Consider the following 21,750-nt stretch of genomic DNA (forward strand, 5'->3'; position numbering starts at 1 on the left):
TTAGTTAGTCCTGCTGTAGTGAACTGCACAGGATTCCAAGGCTTTTGTAGAAGATCTTAGGCAAAAGGTCTGAGGCAGAAACAACTTATGTTCATAAAACAAAACATAAGCAAAATCCCATTTTAACATTCCTAATGGTATAATGGTAATCCAAAACAGACACCCCCCAACCACAAGGGCTGAAAAATCCCCTCATTCTACACCTGACTTTAATCTGGGGAAAAAAAGGAAAAGAAAAAAAAGAAAATCCTAACTCTCTTCCCCCTCCCAGACAAGTGCCACAATCAGTCTGGCAACAGCCACTTGCTGCCCTTTTTGATCCCATAATGTTTGTGTTCTTTCTTATTGAACGTGGATTTTCAGTCAGCCAGATGTCCTGCAGATCAACCTCCATACCATCTCCCCTCCCTTAATGCAGGAAAAGAATAGAAAAAAAGAAGCCTATGGAGGATCAGACTCATACTACTTCTATGTAAAAATAAGTGAAGACTACAGATTCAGATGGGATCTAAGCTTTTTGATTCAGACCAATGACCTATCCACAAACTGGTGTTATTAGCTCATTCCCTGACAACTGAATCATCTTCCAAACCAAGACTCCTGTACATTCAAAAGAACTCGGTGACTCTCACCTCTGGTTCGACAAGGTTAAATCAAACTGGCCATCAACCTGGCAGGTAAAATGCTCAGAGTCATCAACTTCTTCCCTCCTTAAAACAGAAATTGTAATTCAAATGAGTTAAAAGACAAAACCATAAAAAAACTGAGGTAATGAAACCACTTCTGTGGCTTAGATTACAAGCAAAACTGGCACTTCCTTTTTAAATTCCCAGCACATTCACTTTAAAATCTATTCTAATATAGCTGACAATGTAACACTGATGCTTAAACAACAGACAGAGAAAACTGTCTGTTTTGCTAAAGTAATATTAAAAACTAGCTAGCAATGCCAAAAAAATCTTGTCTTTAAAGAAATTGCGTTCAATAAACTTTGGGAATGTGTCAGCTGGTGTAAAGCTTAAGCTACAGAAAATTTACAATGGCATAGGTTAAAACCCTGTGAAACAATAGGGAAGCAATACTGCAGGCTCACCTCGTTGGTGTTTTTGAAGCTGAGGTGCTCGTTTTTTCTTCCTGAGAGGGGATAAGCAATGAGGCATAGCGCCGCTCAGAGGAATTCGTATCCATTGTGAAGTTCAACTCTTGGCTTTTACCTCCACTGCTACTTTCGCTATTGCAATCTGTGCTATCCAAGTTATCTGAATCACTATTCCCACTTGCACCACCACCTCTTGGCTCTCCATTTATTTTATTTTTATCTGCTTTTTGCTGTGCTAGAGATATATGCTGATCTGGCAAAATTATCTGCATATTCTGAGGAGTCTCTTTTGTTTTATTTTTCTTATTTTTTCTATTTGTGCTGGGGGTCGTCACCACATTAGCTCTCTTCTTCCCAAAGGCATTTGTGAAAGTAGTTGAAGTTGCAGAAATTCCAATTGTAGTTGTTGTAGTTGCACTAGGGGGCTCTATAGGAACTTCTTGTTCCACTGTAAGAAAAAGAGTTGATACACGATCAAAACCCACAACACACAGAAATCAGTTCCCTGACTGAAGACACTACAGCTGAAGTTATGCTCCTTGCTGAGCTGTCAGACTATTTGCACCTAATTCAGCCCTAAATCCTCCAAGAGTGGGAACAAAGGGCGGTGAGAAGTGAACAAAGGTGGGGGGAGGGAAGTGAACAAAGGAGTTTTGCCAGGAACTCTGACTGCAAGGGGAAGAACCAGTGCAGAAGCTATGCAACAACCTCCCAGTACCTGAGAAGGCAGCCTTCAGAGAGATTCCTTTACCTAGATGCTTAAGAAAAGGCACCCCCCCATAACTACACTGTTCACAGAAACACTTGTACTTTACCTTCATCATCATTTTCTTCTTCATCATCATCTTCTTGCAGTTCAAGAGTTTCTTTAGGCTTATTTTCTTCATCTTCTTCTTGTTTTCTTTTTTGTTCCTCTTTCTTCTTCTTTCGCTTTTCCTTTCTTTTCTCCCTTTTAGCTGCAAGAGCCTGCTTTCTGCTCTCCTCTCTTGACTATATAGGAGAAAAGGGTTCATATTTAAATAGTTTCACACAGACTAATTCAGATTTTCCTTAGAAATCTGGGGGGAGGGAGAAAGGAGAGAGCACAATGAACTATAACAACTTTATCACATACTCAATCATTATGCAGAAACTGGGCAGACCTTATGGAACAACAGGACTGGTTGGTCCCAAAACTTCTGAGGAATGACAACAAAGTAACAACCAAAACAGAGGTATTACAAAAAAATAATTTTACCAGAAAACCAGCAAAATCTCTCATCATCTCAGTCCTTTCTCAAAAAAACATTTAGTAACTTCATTAAAATTTCTGCAGCAACCTTTGACTCTTAAAAAGATCTCCCAGAATATTTTACAATATAAACCCCCTATCATTTTAACCACTTTTTTAAATGTACGAAATCAGTCAACTATGTTATACTGTAGCTTTGTGCAGCAACTGATGGATGTTTAACAAGCCAGCAACACGAAAAATTTAATAAACCAATATGGAATTTGTTTTGTCAAAAATTCTAAGAGCCTCCATTAAGAGAGCAAAAGAGTGCTTATGAAACGTCTGCATTACTCTGGGACACTTCACAGTATTCTCAGTGAGGGAGAAGTTGATTTTCCCAACTCAACTCCATATAGCTCACCAGGCAGCTTGTAGGCAGGCTCTCCTTTGTAACACTGAGCAGCTGTCTGTAAAATGCTTAGACTGGCCCTACACAACATAAAACCTACAACGTGTATCACACCAGAGACTGAAGACCTCCCTTATTCACACATCATCTGCGCTGAAGAGAGCTACTTACTACCTAAGGTAACTATTCCCAAGTCTAAGCTTTCCTAAAAAGCACAACGGAGCAGCTGAACCAGAAGCCAGTTCTAACTTGTCACCCTCAGTATTCACTTTCTGTATATTAGATGAAGGAAAGCACATACAGTCACAGCATAAAGTACTGCCCCAGGAGGCACCAAAAGGAAATAGAGCCTATAGATTAATACATAATTCAAACTCTTATGCTACACAACAGTAATTCTCTACTCACTTTTTCCAGGTCTAGCTCCTTCAGCAATATAGTTGCATTCTTATTTGCTTCTGCAGCCTGTTGGTCTTTAGCTTTCACAATTGTCTCCACACACTGGTGACACTTTTTCAACAGGTCCTGGAATGCAAACTTGTCTTACTACTTCCGTAATAAACTAAAATTGAGGACCAAGCCTTGCTCTACAAACTTAATATTAGCTTCCCTGTATTCATAAACATACTATTTCAACAGAATAGGACTAAAAAAAAAAAAAAAGTATTTTAAATTCTGTATTAAAAAGACGACATTCACAAACCTCCAAATAAAACGAACGAACATACACATTCAGTTTTTGAATACTTAAGAATTTCTCATGTATATTTTCACTGAAAATAAGGGACAGTGTCATTTCCTGAAGTTACACTCACCTTGTCTGTTATCGTCGCTATGTATCGCATGCATTCAATATCCGAAGGAAACTGGTTAACTTCTTTCACCAGGAACTGAACTACTTTGACATGCCCCTAAAATAGCAAAGAAAATTCTGATCTCTTGTACACAATTGTCAACGTTTGTCATAAGTTTGATCCCTCTTAGTCCAATGCAAAAAAACTAAAAATAAGCAAGAACATTTCTGGTAAGCTGGTGTTTAGGAAGAAAGGTAGGTAGTTTGCTCAGTGTTGACAGCATGTCTGCTGTTCTACATCATGGTGGCAAAGACAAGCTCTCACACAAGTAATTTTTATTTTAAAATACAAGGACCAAATGAGGCCTAAGGGCACAGGCAGCTGTTCATGGTTCTATTAACAGCCAAGACGACCATCTTTAGACCCCACATGTCACCCTGACCCACTCTCTTGGCACTGAAACTATGGAGCTAACTTGGTTTATTGATTCAGTTACAAGGTATGTCTGGATCAGGGTACTAAGTCTCCTGAGTATTATCCTGGCAAATATGTTCCTCTGTTGCTGGATCCATTCATTGATGGGGTACACTGTGCAACCACACCGAAGGTATCCAACTGCTGCCTCTGAAGGTATTTGAAAGCAGTGGCATAGTCACTACTGCTGTTTGTCAAAAAAACTGTACACTTATTTGATATTTTGTTAAAGGCAAAGCAGCTACAGTTAATAAATTCCTCTGCTATAGCTGTGCTCCTTACATCCAACAACATAACTGGTGAAACCATCACAAAGCAATATTCTTCCTGCCAAGAAAAAAAGGTGGTGACAAAAGAGCTGACTACACAAAGTGTCCAACTCAGCAAAAACTAGGAACAGAACAGGGGAAGTACAAAGGAATCAGGACTATTTATTACAGACTGGTATTTTGTTAATCTCAAAAGCAGGACTGAAACAAGAAGTATAATCTGCAGAAATTGGAAAGGGACTATGGTAATCTCAAAACACTGAAATCTCAAACATAAAAGTTTTTGGACAGTATATAATTGGAAATGATAAAGTTAAAATGGTTTATGGAATAAAGTTTTCACCTCTCAAAATTTAAATCTGTGTAAATTACACAGATTGTGATTAGCTTGAAGCAGACATTTCATCAAAACAGTAATTTTGCTGAGTAATGTTTGATTCTCCCAAAACCAAGCATTCCGATTTCAGGCCAAATGAGAAATTCTGTTTTAAAAACCATTTAGCATTGAAACATAAAGTTAAGTTGGTCTCCTACCTTGCGAAATGCTGACATAAGAGGTGTAATTTTCCGATTATCTGCAGCATCCACATCTGCTCCTGCTTGCACAAGCAACTGAACCACATCATAGTGACCACCATTAGCTGCCAACCACAGAGGTGTGTTTCCTTTCTTGTTACGAACATCAATATGTGCTCCTCTAAAAAAGTACAAGTGAAATTGAGTGAAACAAGGTATGAGTAAAGGTGGAAGTCGGGAAGTAAGATCACAAAAGATCAGAGAACAATTGGATATAGAATTACTGAAATCTGGCAGCTAGAGAAATTCTGTCCCTGAAATCTGTTGTTTAAATTGCAATGTAGTGATACAGGGATTATTTCAACCTCCCTTACAGAGACTAACACTCACCTAATGCAGCCTAGTGCACCACAGCTATGCAACTACTGACCACGAGTCCTTTAAATAATCATTGATGTGGTGACTACCCACAGGATGAAGGCAGCCCCTTGAGATTTTAGCAGCGCACCGGGTTATGCCCGAAGAGATCAAGAGCTACTTCCTATCTTTGCCCCTCAAGTGACAGTGGGGAAACACTCACATGGGAATTGTTGAATTAATACACAAGTCAACAGATCTGCCAAGCCAGATGCTGTTTGCTTACCTCTGGGCCCAGTTATCCTGCTTATCTTAACACTGGAGTAGCAGGACACTACAGGATTACACTGGAGAGTAGGGAACAGATAAAACATCCTACTTCCAAAGCTTCCAGTTCCCTTTGCTCTCAGATGCACAAGGCAATGTAAACAAGGGCACTCCTGCCAGAGGAATACAGCTACAGAACAAATGTGCCGCTAATGAAAAGAAATAATTTACCGATTAATTAGGAGTTCACAGAACTTGTAGTGACCCTTATCTGCTGCAATTGTTAAAGCTGTATCTCTTGAGGAAGGCACAGGTGGAGCATTAACATCTGCTCCTTTATCGAGGAGAACCCTTCCAACCTCTGCATATCCTCCTGAAGCCGCTTCCATCAGAGGTGTGAGACCAGTCTGTGCCAACAGAATGAGTTACACAGTGTGAAATGTGTACAATATACTTCAGATAAGACATAACGACTTCTACACAGGGAAATCAGATCTTTTTATTTAGCTGCTTTTATTTAGTTTAGGAGCCTAACTTCAAACTTTCTCCAAAAAAAACCAACCAAAACCCCAAAACAAAACAAAAAACACCCCAAAACCCAAATACTCTTGGGCTCTGACTTACACAAACTCAAGCAAACTCCTGACTAAGTACCACCAGATACCTGTCTCAACAGCAAAAACATAGTTTACAACAGAATCTCTAAAACAGAAGTTAGAACAGATCCAAATGAAGACTCAAGTGTTTCTATGAAAACGCTCAGAAACTGGCTTTATAGCTTTTCTCTAGCCTCCCTTAGCACTGAGACTGATCTGTGTCCAACTTAGTTGCCAGGCTAGACTGTTAAATAAACTTATCTACTAGCTGCTAACATGCCCAACTGACCATTTGAGAGCTGGCTTTTATCCATATCCCCTTTTCTCCAGCCACAGTCATTCCAGAAGCAGGCGGGGTAGACAGACACAGCAATTATTTCAGCAGCCTTAGGAGTTACCAAAAATTCCTTTGTGCTGGGGAAATCAGTCTGGCTGTCTACACAAGCTTTAAGCTTGCTTTATGGCAGGAGACACAAAGCTGTCCCAGAGTACCAAAGGATGGGACCTGTGGAGCATTTCAGAGGCACAGAAAGTCACAGTACTGAAGCCATGGGTTCTACAGCAACGTAAAAGCTTTACAAAGTTTGATTGCACTACTTTGGTTGTAGACAAGAAATCTGTTCTATATAAGAATCACTATAAGCAACACTATTCTCTTCCTGCCTGGACTTCACTCATATGTAAAAATATGTATGTATATCTGTTCTGTTAATGAGCATCATGTCAAGCTTAAACCTGAAAAGTTTCTCAGTACTACAGAACAAGAGTCAATCTAAGCTTCACTATGAACTCAGAACAACCAGTCAGCTTTTCCCTAATGCAAAAAAATTCACAATCATTGCTGCTTCTATTTTTTTTTTTTCCAAGGCCAAACTTATTTCAGAAAATTTAATAAGTCCTCTGAGCACAGAGAGGCTCAGGAAAATTTGAAGAAACCCGATGACTCAGAGAAATCACCTGTTAGAAATAAGCCATAAGGAAAGGCAATTCACACACTTACCTTTGCCCTGTGCTCGACATTGGCCTTCCTGTCTAAAAGCAGACTGACCACCTCTGCTCGGCCCTGGAAACAGGCCAGGGTGAGGGCTGTATTCCGGTTGGTCTCAATTTGGGCGTTTATGTCAGAACCCATATCAAGCAACAGCTTCACGGCAGGTACATGGCCATTCATAGCAGCCAGCATCAGAGGAGAAATACCTAGCTTACTCCCGGTCCTAGAAGGCAAAGAAACAAAACTGCAGTTCCCAGAACCAAAGGAATGCTCTGAGAAATGTATTTCAGAGGAAGAAAACATTTTGTTGTAAGCCAAAAAGGAACATATAACATACACAAATATAGACACTGACCTACTAGCATTTTTAATTGATTAGGAGAAACCAGAGTAACTACATGCAATAGACAATTGTAATTTATAAACAAGAAAAATACATTTCAGCTTAGACATGCAGATGGCTGAAGCACACATAAGCCTTAAACTACATATACTATAATCAAGGCTGCATCAGGTTCTTTCAGAAAAAAAAAATGCTTTTAGTACAGATGCAGTTTTAGTTTTCTCTAGTGACAGAATATAGGTAAGTTTTCTCAAGAGGAAAAAAGAGGAGGCTTACGAGACATAGCACTCTAAATTTGTTCCTCTTTCTGAAAAAGACATCTTCAAACAAACATACAGAGCTGCCTTGATTGTGTTGGCTGGTTCCTTTAGCTGGTTCTATTGGAAATAGTTTGGCTTCTAGATCCCAGAATGGTGGAAAAGGGAAAGGGAAGGAATAGGTTTGCAAACTACAGCAATCCCTTAAAATTTGGGTATAAAGGAGATGAAGTTTGCGGTAGTTAAAGGCAATTTAAAAGGACTAAGATAACATGAACATAAAGGATAACAACAATGCAGAAAGGCTGCAAGGTGGTCTGGAAGTACTAGAGATTCCAACCTATGCTCAGTACACAGCCAGCAACAGAGTGTCTGTGCTATACCACACTTCAGCTGGTGTACATAGTGTATTACCTTGAATTAATTTCTGCCCCAGCATTGAGAAGAATCTTGATGATATTAACATAGCCACCAGATGCAGCAAGGCTTAATGGCGTATAATCAGACACATTCCTATGTTCTTTATTTGCTCCCCGGGCCAACAGCAAATCAACAACCTGGAAAGACAGCATGCATATTACAAGACATGTTGTGGCCTTCACTATTATTCAGAAAGTGAACCAAATCTTCCAGTATGCTACCAATTTCCATTGTCAATAGGTAAGATTCTGCAGGAAAAACTCTATCCTCTTTCGCTTTACTTTTACATATGTGTTGTACAGACTTAGCAACTGATGAATACATCAGCTAATCTGCGTGGGTTGTAGCAGTGCAGCACTTGTCTTCCAGAAAAATTATTTTACCTAATAAAAAATGCAAAGCTCTAAAGCGAAGCTCTTCCTGTGAATCTTAAGTTTGCAAACAAGGGATTTATCCCACTCTCATAATGTCTCACACTGTTTGAGTGTCTCTCTCAAACTCCCACACCTTAAATTCAAATGACACTTGAGCCAAGTTTGACCATCTGTATTATACGGTCTTTCCAACAAAACACATGGTAAAAATCAGACCAACTGATGCTAATGGAACAAGCATGAGGAAGGACTTCTCTATCAAAAGCTGCTGAAGAGACATAAAAGGGGGAAAAACTAAAACATTTCTGTTAATGTACTGCACTTCAGTGGGCCTGTGCTGTGTTTGAGCAGCAGGGGTTTTGATAGTGGGGGAGAGGGCTACAGCAGTGGCCCCCTGTGAGAATCTAGTTCTCTAAAGTTTCCCTGGTCCAAGTCAGAACTGCCTCTGGCCAAGGTCGAGCAACGGTGGCTGCGCCTCTGCTGTAATGTATTTAAGAAGGGGAATGGGAGAGGGGGTTGGAAACTTTGAGGATGAGTCATGAGAAGGACACCTCCGCAAACACTGAGGTCAGCAGAAGAAATGAGGAGGAAGAAGGGGAGGTGTGCCAGAGCAGAATGTCTCCCATGTATCCCATGGTGGGACAGCAGGGCCATCCTCTAACACCCATGGAGGTCACCAGCCTGTGAAGGACCCCCCAGGACTATATGGGAAAAAGAAGCTCTCACTGTTGTAATTTGGTGCTGGGAGGATTGCAACACATGGAGGTGACCCACACCGGAACATCTCGAGAAGAATGCATCTTGTAGGGAGGACTCATGACAGATAAAGTTTGTGGAGGGCTGTCTCCCATGAAAAGTGACCACACTGGAGAAGGGAGAGGTAGAATGCCTGCTCCCCCCTCCCCTTTTCAGGAAAAAAAAAAGCACTACACAGACTGCACCCCCTCATCCCCTGCCCCTGTGCTGCTGCGGGAGGAGGTAGGTATATTGAGAACAAAACTGAGCCTGGGAAGATGAGAGGGGTGGGGGGAAGTGGTTTTTAAAAGATATGATAATGATTTCTCACTGTCCCATTCTGTCTGTTAAGTGTCACTGTTGTTAGTGTTCTGAATTCCAGTGATGTCTTTTTTCCTCCCCTAAGGAGCCTCTCTTTTATCTGTGAGCATAACAGCAGAGCTACCTCTCTCTGTCCTTATCTCCACTCCTGGGCCTTTTGATTAATTTTCTCCTTCCCAGTGCAGAGGGGAAAGGGGTGAGTGAAGGGCTGTGTGGTGCTCAGTTGCCTTCTGGGCTCAAACCAGGATAGGGACTCATTTTACTACTAATACAGGCTAGGTGATTTTCAAATAAGCCAGAAAAAGCCTGTCTCACAAGTTACTAAACCAGAAACATAAGGGATAGATTCTGGCATAAGGAAAATTAAAAAAAAAGAGTAAGAACAAAGACTTAAGTAGTTCAGTAAGTAACACTATCACAGGCCACATTGATCTCTACTTTTAATTTGTGAGCAGCACTTTTACTGTTAAAGATCTGCAATTCAAAAGTCAAAGTGGAAACTTTCCAATTTTGGCCAACTGTTTTAATCCTTACAAGTTCCAAAACTTACCACTCCCATATCTGGCACAGAGTCCTTTGCCATTTCCATGCCATCTTCTAAGCTAGTATGCCCATGACTAAAGTAGGAAGGGTTTAAACAAATCTTATTTGGAATAAAACAATAATAAAAAGCTGAGAGAAAACCAAAACATCCTTAAGACTAGTATAATGTGCCCTGCACTGCACCTGAACTTATCAGGACTGCACAGAACCACTAAAATCTGCCAACGTAAAACTGCAGTTTCTGGCTTGTGTGCCTGCACCGGCTGTTTCAGTTTTGAGAGGGGGGAAGATGCATTAGGGAAGTATTCTGTGAATAAAGTTAGTCACTGAACATCTCTACCTCCCTTGCAAAAGTACTTATCTTGCAAGGATACTGAAAAATGACCACAAGTTATAACAACTATTAGCTAATAAAACTGGAAGAGCCAAGGGAGAGAAGAATAAATTCCCCTTCCTCTTGGAAGAAGAAAAGGCCTTAAATTAGCTACAGTTATACAGGGTAAAACCTTCCAAAAAAAGGGGATGATTTATTACATTATCAACAAAAATGCCCACTGTACTAAAAACTACCTACAAAAACCAATTCAAACCCATTGAGGACAAGTATGTCTGTACCTCTTGGCGTCCACCAGAGCATGCCAATGAAAGCGGAGTATCCTTTGTGCGCTCAGACTGTGCTTCTATATCCCCACCTTTGTCTAGAAGAATTTCCACGACACCAACATGTCCAGCAGTTGCAGCCAAAATCAAAGGTGTAAAACCTAGTAACAAGAGATCACGTTAAAAGCAACCTTGAGAATATCAATGCACAAAAGGTTTAATTCACAATGACTTCTATTGATCAGATGTGTTTTCGTCAGACTGGGGGCATCCTGGTATAAAGCCACAATCTTCTGACCCTGATCTGATTCCAGTCAAATATAATTAAAGGCTCTTCAAAAGAAATCTAAACAGTACTTGGACTGATCAGATTGTATTAAGTTCTGACCAACTTATCTCTTCAGAGAAGTCACAGCCTTCCACTTAATTCCTATTTAATAAGGTTCCAACAAGTGAACACATCTGCACCGCACATGTTGCTTATTTCCAGTGGTCAATATAAGTTCCAAGGAGAGGGGCATGGTGTTTTTTTTTCTTCTCAGCTCTAAAGATTTGAGATTTTGCTGAACTCCACTATTGGGAATATGATAAATAATCTGGAAAATACTCACCACTAGCTCTGTCAGCCCAGATTTGGTATTTACCCCCATTAGCTGCTCTATCTAGTATGCTAGGGTCTTTTTTAGAGGGTGAATTATATGGAGAAAAGTGCTTCACATTTCAAATCTGCTTAAGACAGTGCTCAGATGCACTTCCTTTCAAAACTACAGATAGAAAGGCATGCAATGTCCTGGCTTTATATGACTGATATTTCTACATGAAGTGCAAGAATAAAATTCTATATTTTTGCAAGCTTTGGTAATTTTCTGAAGCATAGAATCCCAAATCCCAGTTTGAAATTCTGTTTCAAGTTGTAGTTCGTGGTCAAACTGTTTTAGCTTACCCTTCTTGTCTCTGTGTTCAATATTGGCACCACGTGCTATCAGTACAGATACAAGTTCTTCATGACCTCCTGCACACGCAAGGGTCAGAGCAGTGTCATGATTACTTTCAGTCTTCATGGTTGGGAATAAAAAGAAGCAGATATTCAGAAATTAAAAATACATTAAGAGAACATTAACATTTTACAGAAAGTACTAGATTAAATGTTTTCCTTTCGGAACTTTTCAGAAAGCAACTCCACTCAAAACCAATTGCAATTACTCACATGTGCATCTATGTCAACCGAAGGATACATAGGGAGCACCGACTGCGAGGGGACATTGCTTGGTGCCTGTGAACAAGGTTCAGACGTAGGGGACTCGGTAGTGTGCGAGGAGCTGGTGGAGCCACTGGGCACTCTGCTATTCACAGCTGAAAAGTAATAGTGTTATTAATCCACTTGTAGGAATGCCACATTTTATATGAAAAAATATTTAGTCCCTTAAAACTGCAATAGTCTAATATCAAAACAATGAGGGGAAACAAGTTAAGTGTTCCTAAGAATAAACAAGTTGATGTCTTGCGCAAAGAAGCTTTCCAGCAGTTAAACAGTGTAAGCATCATCTCCAAACTGTGTTAAGTTAGAAAATAATTTTATTAATTAGTCTGTATACATTAGGAGTATGAATTACTAAGATTAGTTATCCTTTTCAAACTGTAACCTTCACTGTTCCATCATATGCTCAGTCTAAGCAGGCAAATGATTTATCACTAAAACACAAACCTAATGTCCAGAAATACAGTCTCATCCTAGAATTCAGAAGTTTCTCATGTAAAGGTTAGTGCACACCTAGGCTCCAGAGAAGGTTTTCGAAGCAAAATGACTGACAGCAACTTATACCACTGATCATGTCTCAGAGTTAAAACAACCCAGGAAGAGTGGAAGAGAAGCAGACAGGAGGGGGGCAAGTGTACAAAAATAAGAAAGCTTAAAACCATCTGTGTTCCCTAAAATTTATTCTGATTGATCCACAGCCTGTAAAAATTATATCCTGAAAATCTAGCACAGCTCAGAGACATAAGGAATGCAGTTTTATCTTATTTTTATATAAAAAGCATGCTTTAAGATATTATAATTGAGAATCAGATTTTATTCAACTAGTTTTTAATGAAGCTTTACCAGAACAAGCAGAAAAATACCCCTGCACATATATACCACGTGGCTAAGATCTCTGCCTGTCTTTGTAATCAAACGACGGTCTGAGGGGAGCCCACATGTGGATTACTTGGCAGGAAGGTCTAACAGTAAACCATGCAAATATTGCAGCTGGGTTTGACAAGTATTGTCAGTTCTGGGTTGCCAAATTTCTATACTGTGCAGCCTCATTAGATGGAATATCTGCTTAGCTTTAATTATTCCAAAACACACAGTATTTTGTTGTATTCCTGGAACAAACAACCAATGGAAAACACTAACAACTGCAAATAAGAACTAAGCAGCAACATTTTGCTTTTGTCCAGGTGGTTCAAGCACTGAGGGGAGGTGAAGGATGAACTCAAACCTGTGTATGACTTAAAGAGAAATTTCTGCAAACATTTCCCAGCTCAACCTTCCTGATTCCACTGACAAATTACACACCAGCAACTACACACAGAAAAATGGTGCAGACAGAGAAGTCTTAGAAAAATCCTCAACAGGGCCATTAATATCACTAATTTGGTCTACAGGACTGCATATGCATGACAAGGAAACAGAGTAGAGCACATTCAGATGGGTCACTTCGGTTGAGTTCTAGAAACATGGGGGAGGATGGTCACTGAAATTTTAGGAGGTGACAGTTTTCAATTTTATTTTTCAAGTAAAGCATTCTCCCTGGTGCATGGGCAAACTCAGCATTAATATTTGGCTACCACATTTAAGCAACAAAGTCCAGTATCTGCATTCAGTGTTGAATGTTGTAATATGAAGAAGTCATGAGCAAATCAGGTTTGTATTAAAAATTTCAAATATAAAAGCTCCCATACTTCATCTGCTTACTATCGATTACTTACAGCACCAGATGAGCATTAATTAATGCAATACAATTGTTTTCTCCCTCAATGCACTGAAGTGCAAGACACTAATTGGATTTCTTGAGATTATCCCTTCCAAAATACAAGACACCAAATCACCCTGTTAAATCAAAGTGGTCCTTCCTCATGAAGACCCTGGCTGTCAGACTTTGCAACTACAGATCTGTCTAAGGACACATGTGCGTGCTGTGCAGACAAAGCAGGGGTGCACAGAGGCACTTAACTTGAGTCAGTGTAAGGGTCCTTAATGTAATATATTCAGTGTTGCTGTTACAGATTCCACAAAATTCTCTGCACTTCACAACCATAACTGAAAATGTCCAAGTATTTCTTGTGTACTTTAGATTTTCATCATGTGCTTGAAACATCTGAGTGTGTGCTAAGCACTTCGTGTGCACAGTAGCAATGATGTCAAATGCAAGAGAAAACACCAAAGGTAATAGAAATGCAGATAAACCCTGTACTGACACCCCAAACTCCTGTTAAAAATAAAATCTAACAAATAGTCCTATGACACCCACTGATTAATCATCCCCTCTATAACTACTGAGTTTACAAAGCCACAGGATTTTTTTAAAGCATAATTTTTTATTTCCTTAGTGTGGCTTGCAAGTTGGCCCAATGAAGCATCAACATAATTTAAGATCTGTTGAGCAAAACATGTCTGAGAACTTCTACCTCCAGTTTCATGAGACTGATTTACCTCAGCCTGGGTTATATAACATACAGGTCATCAAAGATGACCTCGCAACAATGGTTTCAACATCCCTTTGCATACACTTGTATGAAATTGGAGTTAACTCATGTTTCCCCAAGTCCATTTCTGGATTACCAACCTGAAATGCTGGGATTTCAACTCCAAGCCCCAAATTGACATATGGGTGATTCCCACAGTCCTTCACAAAGTGGGGGTGAGTTTGCCTTCAAGCTTCCCTCCAGGGTAAATGAGCCCCAGGTGTCCCACATTAAGTGAACAAAGGTCAGGTGTCCCACTGAGGGATAAAAGCTGGGACCACCTGCAGGCAGGGGCAGTGTCTGTCTGTGAGGTGGGTGCACTGTGCAGAGTTCCCTGTTGGGGAAGGACCTCCCACCTCCCTGGGACTGGGCTCCAGTCAGGTCTGGCTTTTGTAAACATGGGCTGTGTAGAGATTCAGTATGTGGCTTCCTTGGTCTGATGTGTTTGGCTTGTTGACCTGGTTGTCTCCATCCCTTCTATGAGAGACTGCATTTCACTGTTTATTCCACCCATTGTTGGTCATGCAGCATCACTGTTGGGGTCAGTGGGATTGATGTCAATTATATATCCTGATTGACTTGTTTGTACCCCCAGCGCTCACCCATGTACTGTCCCTTTTGTGTCAAATTTAATCTGGTTATTGGTTCATCTTTATGCTGGCTGTGTCCTTAATGCTAGCCCTGATAATTGGCAAAACACAACCACAATCACAGGAGCTGGGACAGCTGCTGCTGCTCCTGCAAACCCCATTCAGGGAGATGAGGTCACCCTCTATTGACTCCCTGAGAGCCACCTCTCAGCTTTTGCCTCCTGTTTCCAGGAGGAGCCTGGTTGTGCCCGAGGTGTGGCTTCATGGTCTGACACTGGCCCCAGGGAAGTCAAGGACATCTTGCTGATCACTGGTCTTTACTGGTCACACTCAGTGCCAGAAGGTAATGAACAGTCTCCCCAAGGAGCAATACCACCATACCCACTCCAGACTTTCATCTCAATAATTTGCACTAATGCAGGATGACTGTGGCACCACAGCTTGGCAGTGGAGAGCATCACTGGCACCACCCATAACTCCAAGGGGAATGGCACAAAACCAACCATGGGGGATCACCCCCTTCAGCATCTCTATGCCACACTGCAAGATTTTAACAGACTAGAAACACGTGCAGCTTTCACCCTCTGAGAAGACAAGGCAGAAACTTTCCAGCATGCATATTGCTTCCTTCTGAACAGGCATTTTGCCTTCTCACCAGGAAGGGTACTGATAAACACACTGATAGCCAGCCAGCTATTTTAATAAATAAATAAATAAAATCGATTTTCACAATGAGTACCTCAAATCTTTATAAAATACCTATTTTGTGACATGGGTTTTGGATATTTCCAGAGACTTCAGTACTCAAGAGACTTGTGTATTTAAAAAAAAAGTTATTCTGCATATGACAAAATCCAGGTTCCCCACATTTTAAGAAGGTCTTGCAACTTTCCGAAGGGACTTTCTCTGAATCAGTGTGAAGTCAAAGACAGGTCTCTAAAGACATACATGACTATTTTCCAAAATTAAGAAAAATATCACAGGAAACATGAGTAAAACAAGAGGAAGCAAGTACTTAGATAAAATACTAAGTATGACTTGAGGCACTGGCAGAGCCTCATGCAAGCAGCTCTGGGTGAGACTGCTGCTATAGTCTGAAACTTGCCCCTACCTAACCACTGTCATGCCACAAGCATGAATGTTCAGTGCTCATGAATACCAGACTTGGATTTCAGTTCCCCTTTCCTCAAAGGAACTGGGATTTTTAGGACAAAGAAAATAATCCTTTTTCATGACTGAGCAGTCTTTCAGCCTGTCCATGCAGCTTCTCAGTAACATGTCACTGCACAGAGGCTTTTGCACATTGCTAACTTGCATCTTGTTTTATGAGTCACCATTTCTCACACCAGATTACCCTATTAGCCAGTTTTACTCCAAACAGCAATCCTCAAATGTCACTTTTCAAATCATTACCTTAAAATACCACAGTTCTGCATTACCAACCACAACCAGAATTTCAGAACCAAAAAACAGTTAAATAAAGTGTCTCAAAACACACCTAGAATTTCAGTATACAAAGGGCAGTATGCAGGAAGAGTCAGACAGAAGCACACAGAGATGCCACCTTCTGACTAAAAACACCAGTCAAGTAGAACAAACAGGAATAAAAATATTCCAACTAGAGACAAAACCTAGCAACAAAGAAAAGAAAGTTCCTCATCTTGAATACCTAAAACAGCAAAAAAACCCTTAATTTAGATATTGCCAACTAAGAAATCTACTATAGTAAATGCATAATGTGAACTGAAATGAAACTCCAACTATGCAAGACAAGATGCTTCAAGAAACCAAATGTGTACTGAGTAATGAAAATTAGATCCAAAACATCCTCTTCTATTGGAAGATGTGATCCAAAACAACTTATTGCTTTCCTACTCTAAACTGTACATCTATACCTCTTTTGCAAACTCAATTGAAATTTTGACTGTAATGAGTCACACCTTCAAAGATGGGATTAGTTGCAAGATTTTTGCTTCAGAACATCTAAAACTCCATTATGAGCAAGACATCCTAGAGTGGAAAGAGCTGCTTAATTTTTAGGTTTTACATGACTTCCCAAAGGTTACTCAGTGATTTCTGTGTAGTTTTATGAAAGAGGGGACTTGGGTATGTATCCATGACTTACTGACTACCATCGAGACTTCCAGCAGTTATCAACTTGACATCAATCATCTCAACACCTAGCAGCTGACAAATTATGCCAGCAGACTGGCAAGATAAATACACCATTTATTTATGTTGTTACAATTAAGTTCATCAGGAAAATAAACATTTGAGGCTTTGTAGAAATGCAGGTTCTCCTTTACGACAAGTCTCAACTGAAGTTTCGAAAAATTTGCCTCTTACACTGCCACTGGTAAGAGCAACAGTTAAACGTATTTCAGTGCAGAGGGCAAAAAGCCATTTTAACATTTCTGTTCTTCTGAAGTAGACCCGATACAAACTGGAATACTCAGCTGAATACAAAAGTTCATTCCTCTTCTAAACCAACAATCACTCACCACCATTACTGGAACTCCACCAGTGGTACTGTGATCAAGGGAGACACTTTATCCGCACATCTGAGTGCGAGGACACAAGAGACAGACTTCCTGCACACCAGGCACAAGCCCCTTAATTTTATTTGTCATCTTTAGCACACATGTAAAGATCAGTTCTCGTAACAGTTTCTACTGCTCAAAATTTCTTCACAAAATTAAGGACTAAAGGGCAAATCTGTGAAAAATGGTCAAGTGTTTTAAACACTAATCAAGGAGTTTGGAGTATGAGTAGGTAGATCTATGGTTTTTAAATGTATATAAATTTGAGATAGACTAGGATGATAACTTCCATGGGTCACTCTCTTACACAGTCTTGATTTTGAAAGTGAGCAAAGTATCTAATTCTCTTCCAACATTTTTTGGCAGGGGACGGAAGTAAAGCAAACATGAATTTCAGAAGAAAACATATTTCAATATAGTAACATCAATACATTTTTGCAGGAACCTCTGGAATTGGACAGCTAAAGTTGCCCGAGTTGCATATCTGTAAATATAGTTTCTAATAGTTGTAGAAAGGTATGCTATTTGTACCAATTTTTGAAATGAGCAAAAGTAATTTCTTGGCAAAACATGTCTTTAATTATGTAGCAAAACCAGTAAACAATTGCAGAAAATGAATGTATTCAGGTTTTTAAAACTATTTTTACGGTAAAGTTTCTCTAGTTTGAAATCTTTTTTCAAATGGCATAGTTCATTCACTCAGCTGACTGCAGCAGTTCTTCATTTTGGGTGCACTGAATATTCTGGATGTGATATGCAACTGTTAACCACAAAAGGGTATATACTACATGGTCTTATGCTAGATAATGTGACATGGTCAGCAACAGAAACTACTTCAAAGATTAAGCCCTTGTCAATTATGTTTTGAATCAACCATTCAAATTTTCTGCCTCACGCGTTCCAGCACTAAATTGCGAGTAATTTTGCTTTAATGTTGGCTGAATTCTCTGAAGAGCACTGTAGAGTGGGAAAAGGAGGCATGTCATGCCAGAAAAGGGGGGACTGACGCTCTATAACTCAAGAGAATGTCTTTGAATTACACTGTATAGCTGAAGGGAGCTGGTACAAACACACCACACTATTAAGCCAAGGGTTTCCATGGCAGGATGCAAAGTTGCAGGTAGTCTTGACTTATATGAGCTTGATACAGTTACCATCCTAAAAGTTCACAGGAATGGCTGGGAAAAGGTCTTACTGCACATTTCTACAACCTTGAAATGAACTTGTAACTATGAACAGTAACTATGGGGAGGTAGGGTATGGGTGTGGATGTGGGTGGAGATGGGAAAATAAGGGCTGAGGGACAAACACAAGGTGCAAAGAAAAGTTGAAAAACACTAAATTAAAAAAGCTACAGACCAAACAACACTGGCTATATCCTACATACCTCCAGCAGCAAACATCAATCCTAGTAAAATCCATGAAATGAAGTCAACCAAAATGATACCTCTTCACAAGGGGATTCACACAACCCAATGTGTGGGAACTTCCATTCCTCTTCACACAGTTATCAACAAATGGAAGGATCTTTGGATTACTGCTTTTCATCCAGATAAACAGGACACATTTTTGCCATATGTTATATCTAACAAGCAGATATTCCTGTACCACAACCAGGGTTTAGAGGGTATTCTGAAAACACAAGTCAATACAGAACTGAGCAGTTTTGTGCAGATTCCAGGTTGTGTTTAAACCGTAGCAACACCTTGAGCAGCAAGGAGAGGGGCACATTTGTCCATACAAGTGACAATAATTTGGCTTTTTCTAGAGATGGCTACCACAATGAAGAAAGTCACTGAAGTATAAGAAGATACAAAACTGTCATGCTTTCAGGTTTCCTAATGGGCACTACTAATCACTCATAATAAGGCTTTTTAAAGAAGCATGGAAAAAGAAGCAGCCAAAGGGGCTAAAACAGGTCTCCAGTACAGGAAGTTTCACACTTTGGAAAAAAGATATTTTAAAGTCTCATGTTAGAATTGGAAGTCACTGTTAGGATTAATAGCACTAATCAGGAACTTTATTCTTAAGCAGTATTCCCAAACTGGAAAACCCCAAGATGTTTTTGGAGGGAAGGAGAAAGAGGGAAACTGAGCACACAAATTAATGCAAAAATAGGTATATTTCTTAACCCACCTGCTATTAGGTCATCAAGAGTGTCGGTAAGCGTCTGTGCTGGAGTGGCAACCATTAATCCGTCTGGTTCTTGAACTAAGAGCCCCTGCCCAGCAATTTGCTGCTGTCCTACATTCTGCTGATTCCCTAATGCTTTCTGAAGTTCAAGAGACTCTGTCCCATTATAACCTAAATTACCAGAGAAATTACATTGCGGTGCTGGCAAAGGCTGGATAGGGACAAACTCTATTTGTTCAGCAGGTGGTGGAGACTGTTGTTGCTCATCATCTTTAGACAAGATTGTGTCAACCTGAGGTAACCCTGAAAAGTTACCCTCTGGCAGACCCTTATCAGCTTCCACTTCTGGGAAGATCCCTGTAAGTGGGCACTGCTGCTGCAGGGGAAGTGGTGTGTCTGTCTGACCTTTGGTCTCCAAATATTCTTTGGTAAACTGCTGTTGGGTTTTCATCTGCAACTGCCTTTCCACCTTCTGCAGCTCCTTCAATATTTTCTTCTTCTTCTGTACTTGTTCTTCTCTGTTCTTTTTAAGTTCTTCAATCTTATCCTTATTTAAAGGTTCACCTTGAATTAATTCCAATGATTTAAGTTGTGCTTTTTCAATAGCACTAATTCTCTGTCCAAGTTCATTCAGCTTGCCTTCAGTCTCTTCTACTATGCATTCCAAAGGTTGGTATGGGTGAAAAGGTGGCAGTAGGTCCTTATCTGCTACCTGCAGGGAACTTGACTTCTGCTTGGATGCACCTAAGCACATGAAAAATGTTTGAAAAAATGCCATGCTGAAGATACCCCAAACCTCCCCTCTCACCCACCAAAAAAAAAAAAAAAAAAAAAAAAAAAAAAAAAAAAAAAAAAAAAAAAAATCTTTAGAACTAACACTGCACATCTGTCAAAGCACAAAAAGGAAAACCCTACACTCCATGTTAAGACAAGAAAGGACAAAGCATGTAGCTGGAATTTTCAATATTGATCCTAATACCCCTCTGAACATAGCTATTTTAATCTTAAAGAATAAGGAATCTTTATGGTTTCTGACAAACATGAAAATGCACCTGGGAGGTGAAATCAACAAGAACAAGGCAATTGAAATAAATTTACTGAGTTCCCAAAGTTGTTCTGGTGTGCAGAGCAGTTAAACTAAGACTAATTTTCCAGAGGCTACCTTCCAACAGCAAGATTACAAGCAAAAGTAGTCTATATTTGATAGAAGACTAACTCTAGTATTCTGAACTATTATTTCTCCAAACACTATAGCGTTCCACTCTTACATTACAAGCAGAATCCTGACAGTGCAGACTTAATGTACACAAATACATTTTGAAGCTTTAGCACTTTTTAAAAAGTTGAGACAAAATTAACAGCTTGCTTGCCTCCCTCTCTCCAGTAACAAATTAACAATTCTACTCCCTATTAAGACTTAACATAATCTTTAACATAAATCTAGCAAGGAACACCAAGCCAGAGCAGCTCTTCTCTGAGTGCTCACTGCCTTCAAGCAACCCAAGGCTGCTTTCTCAAAAGCCACATCTGTGAAACCTCCATTCAGATCTTGCTAATAGGAATCTATTAAGTGCTGAAATTTTAATTATTACTTCAGTGTAAGAAACATTAAAAACCTGGAAGGTTTTAGCCTAATCAAATAATTTGCTGCACTAACAGTCATTTGCGATACCCAAACAGTGATATATGTAGCTTTAAAAAAACCCCAACCCACAAAAAACAAACCCTTGAATATTTACAGACTCATACAATTAATCATTAAAAGGGGAATTTAAATTATATACAGTTTGAGTCATGGCTTAAGTTACCTAATCATCACACAGTTAAGTGAAACTCTGGATGCAAGAACTAAATTCCAGATCAGTCACTAGCTCTGGAAGGATTAAGTTTCCTAAAACACTGATTTTATTTCTCTCAGGGCCTTCCTTCACAGAAATTCATAAGTGACTTCATTTTGCATTGCTGTCAAAAGAGGAGTCACATATCTCACTCTGAATGTAATCTTTTTTTGAGGAACTAATTGAAAAACAAATGTGAGAATTTTCTCTTATAAAGAGAAACAACAAATATTAAAATAGAATTGAACCAACTCTGTGCTGAATACCTTCACCAGACTCTCTGGAGTAAAAGCAAACCATATCTAAATTTAAGGGAAACAAGAACAATCTTAACTCCAGGAA

General features: G+C 39.7%; 1 protein-coding gene across 1 annotated transcript in view; it reads right to left on the minus strand.

The window, feature by feature from the left end:
* The window catches only part of LOC113485430 (ankyrin repeat and KH domain-containing protein 1-like), a 103,837-nt gene that overhangs the window by 20,024 nt on the left and 62,063 nt on the right, over positions 1-21,750 (minus strand). Inside the window, exons 16-28 of the mRNA XM_026858561.1 lie at positions 19,574-20,314; positions 11,786-11,931; positions 11,522-11,633; positions 10,594-10,739; positions 8,000-8,142; positions 6,995-7,208; positions 5,630-5,805; positions 4,793-4,955; positions 3,537-3,632; positions 3,130-3,246; positions 1,915-2,089; positions 1,094-1,547; positions 633-710 (exon numbers count right to left, since the gene is read on the minus strand). Of these exons, the coding sequence (XP_026714362.1) occupies positions 633-710; positions 1,094-1,547; positions 1,915-2,089; positions 3,130-3,246; positions 3,537-3,632; positions 4,793-4,955; positions 5,630-5,805; positions 6,995-7,208; positions 8,000-8,142; positions 10,594-10,739; positions 11,522-11,633; positions 11,786-11,931; positions 19,574-20,314 (2,761 nt within the window). The remainder of the gene's footprint in view (positions 1-632; positions 711-1,093; positions 1,548-1,914; positions 2,090-3,129; positions 3,247-3,536; positions 3,633-4,792; positions 4,956-5,629; positions 5,806-6,994; positions 7,209-7,999; positions 8,143-10,593; positions 10,740-11,521; positions 11,634-11,785; positions 11,932-19,573; positions 20,315-21,750) is intronic.

This window comes from Athene cunicularia, assembly GCF_003259725.1.
Source record: "Athene cunicularia isolate RWA chromosome 13 unlocalized genomic scaffold, athCun1 chr13_part1, whole genome shotgun sequence".
Classification (NCBI taxonomy): domain Eukaryota; kingdom Metazoa; phylum Chordata; class Aves; order Strigiformes; family Strigidae; genus Athene; species Athene cunicularia.